This window comes from Silene latifolia, unplaced genomic scaffold, assembly GCF_048544455.1.
Source record: "Silene latifolia isolate original U9 population unplaced genomic scaffold, ASM4854445v1 scaffold_158, whole genome shotgun sequence".
Taxonomy (NCBI): domain Eukaryota; kingdom Viridiplantae; phylum Streptophyta; class Magnoliopsida; order Caryophyllales; family Caryophyllaceae; genus Silene; species Silene latifolia.
The window spans coordinates 1-9,159 of record NW_027413142.1 but is presented as its reverse complement, the minus strand read 5'-3'; the positions used below and the strand labels follow the sequence as shown (position 1 = coordinate 9,159).

The 9,159-nt window shown below is 37.9% G+C and overlaps 2 protein-coding genes across 2 annotated transcripts; both read left to right on the top strand.

Moving 5' to 3' along the window:
* The first annotated feature begins 275 nt into the window (after nucleotides 1–275).
* Nucleotides 276–2,566, top strand: LOC141637940 (uncharacterized). Its single transcript, XM_074447359.1, has 3 exons — nucleotides 276–879; nucleotides 1,121–1,251; nucleotides 2,180–2,566. Exons 1-3 carry the CDS (start codon nucleotides 276–278, stop codon nucleotides 2,564–2,566), a joined length of 1,122 nt encoding a protein of 373 aa, XP_074303460.1.
* A 5,323-nt stretch (nucleotides 2,567–7,889) lies between these two features.
* On the top strand, nucleotides 7,890–8,399 carry LOC141637919 (serpin-ZX-like; the record flags this gene model as incomplete). Its single annotated transcript, XM_074447337.1, has 1 exon — nucleotides 7,890–8,399. A coding segment is annotated over exon 1 (510 nt), but the record flags the coding sequence as incomplete, so codon positions are not given.
* Between the last annotated feature and the right edge of the window lie 760 nt (nucleotides 8,400–9,159).

Here is a 9,159-nt window from a genome sequence, read left to right as displayed (position 1 = left end):
GAAAGCACAACGATTGACGATGATGGATATCCTGTATATAAGAGGAGGGAGGAGGGATTTACTGTGAAGAAGAGTGGACGGGTACTTGGCAATGAGTGGGTAGTTCCCTATAACGCGCAATTATTGTTGAAATACCGTGCGCACATAAATGTCGAGTGGTGTAATCAAGCTCGGTCAATCAAGTATTTGTTCAAGTACATAAATAAGGGCCCTGATCGAGCCACAATGCGGTCTTCCTATCGGCGTAGAAACGAGCGAGAATCCCGACCAAATAGATGAGATACAGGTTCCATGATTGTCGTTATATCTCAGCAAGCGAAGCTGTGTGGAGAATCTTCGGCTTTGAAATCCATTATAGGACTCCTCCGGTTGAAAGATTGCGCTTTCACCTTCCTGATGAGCAAAGCGTTGTTTTTAACGACGAAGACCCTATTGATGCGGTCATCGACAATCCCACAATCGGTATGACAAAGTTCTTGGCTTGGATGGATTGTAATAAATCTAGCGAGGAGGCACAACAACTATTATATAGCCAATTCCCGACAAAATTCGTGTGGAAAAAAGAAGAACGTGCTTGGCATCCTAGAAAGAATGGTTTTGCTATTGGAAGAATGCATAATGTTTCCCCCAATTGTGGTGAACTATATTATATGAGAACCCTGTTAAACTTTGTCAAGGGTCCTAAATCTTATGAGGATTTAAGGTGGTTTGATGATACTTTGCATCCTACTTTCAGAGCTGCATGTTATGCGCGTGGCTTGCTTGGAGATGATAAGGAGTACATTGATGCCATAGAGGAAGCAAGTCGTTGGGGTTCCGGGGCTTACTTAAGATACCTCTTCGTCACTTTATTAATGTCTTCTGCTATAGCGATGCCAAGTAAAGTGTGGAAAAAACTTGGAAGCATCTTTCAGATGATATCCTATATCGACAACGTAATGTCCTTCAAAATCAAGGTTAGTTGTTAAACGAGCATTTGTTGTTTACCGATCTATTTTTTTTTAAAACAAAACAAAAATTCCAAATTTCTATAGTATGCAACTCTACTTTTACTTAACTATTGTCGTCTAATAACTGCTTAATATACATTTAAATTGTTGTTTCCCTATTAATGTCACAGCGTTGCGATTAACAGAGGATGAACTTAAGAATTATGCATTGCTAGATATTGAAGCATGTCTTCAACGCAACGGTAGTAGTTTACGTAGATTTGAAGACATGCCTTTTCCCGAATCATCTACACCTCATCCGGTAAACACGTTAGTTGCCGACGAGCTATCTTATGACAGAGTCGCTTTACGGGAAGAACATGAGCACCTTTTATCTTCCCCGACTCGATGAGCAAAAGGTCATTTACAATGAGATAATGGACGCAGTCCGTAATAATCGTGGTGGTGTTTTCTTTCTATATGGATATGGAGGGACAGGTAAAACGTTTATTTGGAGAACCTTATGTGCGGCATTGAGAAGTCGAGGACAGATTGTGCTTCCGTAGCATCCAAATGGGATTGCATCTACCTTACTTCCCGTGGAATGACTCATTCGAGACTTAGCATCCCACTCAATGCGATTGAAAATTCTACGTGTCCCGAATTAAACCAGAAGTGATTTAACTGAACTCTTAATTAGGACAAAGCTTATTATATGGGACGAAGCACCAATGACGCACGATATGCTTTCGAGGCGCTTGACGAGTTTAAGAGATGTCATGCGTTTTTCAAACGATGGAGATGTTAATCAATCCTTTGGTGGTAAGGTGGTCGTATTTGGAGGTGATTTTCGACAAATACTTCCCGTTATCCCTAAAGGCAGCAGATCGGAAATCGTGCATGCGTCACTTTGTGCTTCAAATTTGTGGTCTTCTTGCAAGGTACGAAAAAAAATGCATGTTTTGAATACACAATTTTTTAAGTAACGGTTAAAAATTTACTTTAATTTATATGACCTTATTATGTTCATATTTATTAAATCATATAAGGTGTTGAAATTGACGAAAAACATGCGCCTTCGAGGCGGAGATTCATTTTCCGATGTTGCTTTGAGATAAAGGAGTTTTCGAAATGGATATTGAAAGTTGGAGACGGGGAAGTGGAGATCCGAATGATGGGGAAGTTGAGTTAGCGTTCTTAGAATGACATTTTGATTAAGCACACTGGAGATCCTATCGCTTCGATTGTAGACGCCATTTACCCATCCCTCGACAATCAACTATCGAATCCCGAGTATCTTCGGAGAGGCCATCCTTGCACCTACACATGAGATCGTCGAGTTGGTTAATGACTACATATTATCTCGAATACCCGAAACAGAGAAAATTTACTTCATTTCGGACGAGGTTAGTAAAGATGAAACCAATATTGGGGTGCGTGATCTGTATTCCACAGAATTTCTTAACTCTATTAAGTGTTCTGGCCTTCCAAATCATGAATTAAAGCTGAAGGTAGGCGCTATAGTTATGCTTCTTCGGAACATTGACCAATCTCGCGGATTGTGCAACGGAACTCGACTGATCGTGACAGACTTAGGTTCACGTGTGATTCGAGCAACAACAGATTATATCGGGTAGTCATAAGGGCGATAAAGTTCATATTGCCCGTATTACACTTTCCCATCCGATTCCAAAGTAAGTTCCCATGACGATGGTGAAAGACAATTCCCCGTGGCGGTGTGCTATGCAATGACAATTAATAAGAGCCAAGGGCAATCCCTAGCACATGTTGGTCTTTATCTTCCAAGGCCGGTGTTTACGCATGGTCAGCTCTATGTGGCTATTTCAAGAGTCACAAGCAAAAAGGGACTGAAGATTCTGATTTGCGACAGTGAAAAACGCAACTCCAATAGAACAAATAACGTTGTTTATAAAGAAGTATTCGAGAAGTTATAGTAGAACATACTTATGATTTTACACTATAATAGTTTATTGTTGTTTCTTCCTTTCTAATTTGTCTTCTTTTGTTATGCTTTAAATTTTTCGAGGAATTATTATTGTACTTTTTTTATTGCCATAATTTAGGTTCTTTCAATAGATACAACTATATTATTGCTAAACTTTATACTCTCCTATATATACAATCATTTTAAATAACTACAATTATTAATACAACTATTAAATAACATCCCTCCTTAATCAATAACCCAAACAACATACCCGTGCAAGTTGCACGGGCATAAAACTAGTTTGTATATAAACTCTCACCCTTAAACATGCATATAAAAGGCAATATCATGTGTACGACTTTCCTCCCCTTACTTCTATATTTAATACTATTTTTTTTTTCTATTATGCGTTTTCCTTTTTATTTTGATTGCTTTTGTAAAAAATTTTGCACATGAATCATCACTAATTGTTTTCATTCTTATTTCAGGTGTATAAAATCACTCGGCTTCGTGAAACTAATATTTACCATGATTATCTCTATAAGCATGCATACGGCGTGATATGATTGATCAATATGTTCACATATTTTAATTAAAGTAAGACTTATTTTATTTTAGGATTTCATTATCTTTACGGTATGTAAATCATCTAACAAGTCTGTATATTGTTCAAAATTTACAGATTTTTTCTCTTCTAATATACTACCAATTAATTAACTTTCTTTAAGAAATTACTTATTTCCATGTTTTCTAATTTTATTGCTTAAAACTTTATAATTGAATGTGTTTTTTTTCCAAAGTAGTCATGTCTTACACTCTTACCGTCCAACTTTAACAATTGTTGTCTTTTAATTTTTCATAGATCATATAGTTTGGTAAATAAACCCAATTTGTACGCAGTATGCACACACTACACTGTAAATCAATAATTTGCTTTACAAATTACATATTTTTACACTATCAAACACGACTCGACGCATGATTACAAAATATGTACTATAATACGTAGTAAGATATTAGGGTAGTTAGATAAATTAAAAAGAGGGATTTATTTTTGATATGAGAATTTTTGGTATGAAACGGACTTTGGTAAGAAGCTTACTTTTCTTTTAATTTCTATGAAACATGCTGAGACTTCGACCAAAGGCTGAGAAAGAGCGTAATCTGGACTAAGCAATTCCCCCGAAACAAAAGGACTAAGGCCGGCGTCTAGCATGAGATAAATCCCAGCCCAAAAGAGCACGAAAAACAGTGCCTACTTCCTGCTTGAAACCTCCAAAAGAGCAAAGCTGACTAAAATCGGCGGGAAGAAATAACACCTTAAATAACTGGTCTAGCTTATTAAATTTGCACGCTACTTTGTTCTAGATCATGAAATTTACAAAGAAGGGGACAAGATCGGGTCATTCGACTTAAGTCACTTTTGCCATGTCTATCCACGAATCAATGGTCTTTCATAATACCGTTATATGAACACAAGAAGTTATTAGCTTAAAACTAAAAGATAAGAGTGTAAGACACACAATATCAAAACGTTCATTATATACATATATGGTCTTATTTAAGTCTTTGCTTAAAGTCTCATTTTAGTTCCGACCATGTTGTTAAAGAAGATCATATTTAATTAAGATGGGAGTACATGAAGCAGATTAGAAGATAGTAATAGTAAGATATACGAAGTACATGCATGTATCGCATTATCTGACTCAAAGGGGACTTCTTACCCCCACACGCATATGAATTATTTAATATAGATAAGGATCTTTTGTATTAACGATGGTCATATTCTTAGTACTAATTTTTTGTAATTTAGAAATGAATAGCACTTATTCATGACAACCATCTAAGTTAACTAAAACTTTACACCTAAATTAGTACGTTTTAGGGTCATCATATTTTAGTGCTCATTGAAAAAAAAAACATACATCTTCCATAACTTCGACTAAAAGACTAAAAAGTAAGACATTAGAATAACAGAATTTTGCTTAAGACGGATACTATCCATCTTAAATTTAAGACGGGTCAAATACTACCACAGGATGCTAATAATGACAAAACTTTTGACATTCCCTAGGCAATAAGTGGGATAATTTTGTATGTATTTGACCGTCTTAAGCTATGAGAATTTATTTTAGAGTAAATGGTATTCTTGACTATGTCTTCCATGTAACTTTTATTATTGAACCCGGAAGCGAAATAACACAATTATTTCGCAATTGTGAATCCTATATAAAATGGTAATAAAAAATCCATAGCAAATAGAGGTGTAGCAATTTCGTAAACCGTGCAACGCACGGGCACAAAATCTAGTATTCTACAAAATCTACATGACTTAACAAACTATAGAAGTATCTAGGATTACCAACGGTTATCGGTCACTCAAAACAAGTTCTTAATAAAGTTATCCGTGATAAGTTGAATAGTAAGATGCAGGGTTGGCGTGGTAAGTTATTTAGCCGAGCGGGTAGGGAGACTTTGATAAAGGCGGTTGCCCAATCTATTCCTACTTATGCGATGAGTGTTTTTAAGTTACCAGCCAATTTTTGTGATGAGCTTCGTTCTATTGTCTCGAGATTTTGGTGGGGTTCGGAGAATGGGAGAAGGAAGATATCATGGGTGGCGTGGGAGTCAATGTGTCGCGAAAAGGCTAAGGGGGGAATGGGTTTTCGAGATTTTGGTAAGTTTAATTTAGCTCTTTTAGCTAAGCAAGCCTGGCGTTTGACTTGCAATGAGGAAAGTTTGATGGTCCGAGTACTGAAGGGTAAGTATTTTCCGAGTTGTTCTTTTATGGATGCTGAAGTAGGAAATAATTCTAGTTATACTTGGAGGAGTATCTGTGATGCAAAGCATGTGATGGGATTGGGTGTTCGGAGGCGGGTGGGTGACGGGAAAGGAACGAGGGTGTGGCTGGACCCGTGGATACCTGGAACGTCTTCTAGGTGTGTGATCTCACCGCGGGGTGCTTTCGATTTAGAGATGAAGGTTGATGAGTTGATGGTCGAAGGGGAGGCGAGGTGGGATAGGAATAAGATCGAGGCTATGTTTTTACCTTTTGAAGCGGAGAGGATTATGAGTATAAGGCTGAGTGCGTTAGCCCAGGAGGACAGTTGGTGCTGGGATGGAACGCGTGACGGGGAGTACTCGGTTCGGGAGGGATATCGTTTGTTAAATACGGAGGGCGGTGATGATGGGGAGCAGTCTGATGCTTCGTTGGGGGGTTGGCTTTGGAAGACGATTTGGAGCACACCGGTATTACCAAGAATTAAAGTATTCATGTGGCAGCTGTGTTGTGATGCGTTACCAGTTAAAAGCAATATTGCGGCCCGGGTCCGGGACTTCGACTGTTCTTGTCCAAAGTGTCATGGTGATGAGGAGTCTTGTATCCATATGGTTCGGGATTGTGGATGGAATGACGAGGTCTGGGAGACGGTGGGGCTGGCGGTTTTTAGGAGTCATAGAAGCTTGAGCATAAGGGAGTGGGTAGAGCAAGAACTGCGTGATATGGGGATGGAGGAACGGATTCTTTTTATGACTTCGTGTTGGGTGCTGTGGGAACAGAGAAATAAATTGTTATTTGACAATGGGGTGTGGAGGGGCGAGCGAATTGTAAGGAGGGTGACGGATATGGTTTGGGAAATGAAATGCTTGTCGGAGGATAGTTCTGAGGAGCAATGGAGGCGGGATGTATCTTTGGAGGAGGGATGCTGGACTAGGCCGAGTGGTGGTGCTTGGAAGATTAATGTCGATGCAGGCGTCAAGGAGGGTATGGGCGTAGGCTTGGGAGCAGTTTGTAGGGATGGTGATGGACGGGTGGCCTGGGCAGTGTCAGTTCAGGATGAGAGTGTTTGGTCCGTGCAAATGGCTGAGGCGGAGGCTGTTCTACTTGGATTGAAGGAGGCTCAGCGTGTAGGGATGCAGAATGTTATCGTCGAGAGCGATTGTCTTAATGTGATTGCTGATCTACAGGGAGGAAAGATGGGCCGTAGCGATATTTTTCTCATTTACAAAGAAATTCTAAGTTTAATTCCGTCTTTTGATTCTGTTATTTTTAATTATACTCGTAGAGCGAATAATAAGCTAGCTCACTTAGTAGCTCATGCTTCGCCATGGTTCATAGGTAGGAGATTTTGGTTGGATGTTTTGCCTTTATCTTTTGTGATTGCTGCGGAACAGGATTTAATTAATATATGTTAAACCGTTTTGGTTTACTTCAAAAAAAAAACAAACTATAGAAGTCTCTAATTTAGACCTGTCAAAACTCGACCCGACCCGAAAACCCGACCCGTTTAACCCGAACCCAAAATGACCCATTATTTTAGGATCGAGACCCAACCCGAACGGGTCGATCCGTTGGATCAAGGGAAAATCATGAATTTTATTAAAAATATTAATATTTATATATTATATTTGAAAATATAGTTAAAAAATTATTTTTTTTATTACTTAAAATTGCAAATTCAACTAAAAAGTCAATTTTATACTCCCTCCAATTCTATGTATTTTTCCCCCTGTTTATGGTCACGGGAATTAAGAAAAGTAATAAAATATGAGTAAAAGTGTTTGGTGGGGTTTGGTGATAGGAGAGAGAAATGAATAAAATAAGAGCAAAAGTTTCCAAAATAAAAAAGGGGAAGAAAACCTGAATAATCCGTTTTAGGAAATATGGAAGAATATATAGAATAAGAGGGAGTATAACTTTTATAATATTTAATAATAAAATAATTATTTAAAACTTTATTTTAATAATTATGTCAATATAATTAATGTAGATGTTGAATATGATTAAAATAATAGTTTTAAATATGTTTTACTTTTTTAAATTAAAAAAGTCATTAGAAATTATTTCTTGACCCGTATTCTAACCCGATCTGTATTTGGCCCGACCCGTATTCTGACCCGACCCGGGACCCGACCCGCCCGGCCCGCTTAACAGGTCTAGTCTCTATATATACTACTCCATAAAAACCCTAGCTATCAAAAATTTCAATTAGTTCAAGTTCAAGAAATTCAACATGGATAGCAAACCAAAAAGGGCAAAAACCGAAGTTATTGCCAAGCAAGTCGCCGACGACGACGTAGAAGACGAGCTCGACGACGTAGAAGAGTCCGACGACGTAGAAGACGACCTCGACGACGTAGAAAAAGAGTTTATCACAACAAAGTTTTCTTTACAAGTCGCTACACACGTAATTCAACAACATTTATCGAAGAGCAAGAGCGTAGTTTGCTCGCCGGTATCAATTGACGCCCTTCTTAGCATCCTAGCCCTAGCAGTCGAGAATTCGACGTTAGAGCAGTTACTTACGCTGCTTGGACACAGGGACGTCAAGGAATTGAACAAAGTGGCACGTAAATTACGTGCTGTTCTTAAGAGTTCCCGTGACATCGATAAAGATGGGCCGAAGATATCTTTTGTTAATGGGTTGTGGTTGGATCAACGGTTTTCGTTGAAGGCGGGTTTTCAGAAAGAGTTGAAGGATGTTCATAAGGTTGAAGCTAGGGTTGTTGATTTCGCCAATGAGGTATGACAATATTCTAGTATTCTACTCTCTCCATCCCAATTATATTGAAAAATTACGAACAATTTATACCTTTTCATACCTTACAATTATTTATTTACCTTCGATTTAACTTTATTGCAATGATGAATAGCTTTTTCATTCAACAATAAGATTAATAACTTGGTTTCATATGAATCATATAATCATATAAATTTTTGATACCAACCATATATCGCTAATCACATTACTTACCCAATTAGTCTTGCTTAAAACCTTCTTAACTAAAAACTCTCACGTCCTTAGTTAAGACGGCCTTAAACAAGAATGGATGTAGACTTATTAATCACATAATTACTTACTCAATTAGTCTTACTTGAGATCGTCTTAACTAAAAACTCTCACGTCCTTAGTTGAGACGGTCTTAAACAAGAATTGATGTAGATTTTTACGATAGGTCTTGTAGGGGCATCTTAAAACAAATGGAGGCCTTCGCTAAACGAAATAAGGAGGCCCAATATGAATGCACCATTGTATCATATTTCAAGGTTTGGATTGAATTTCATTGTTAAAACATGTAAATTTGATCACCAAAACCGGAGGCCCGGTTCCCACGCTTATGACTGAACATGGCCTTAGACACCCCTGAGGTCTTGCTTAAAACGGCCTAAGTTAAGACCTCTCACAATCCCTTATTCATTTTAACATTATTTAAATCAATTATTATTGTAACTTTGTAAGTATATATGAACTTAAAAACCATTTGAAACAAGAATTTTGTGAA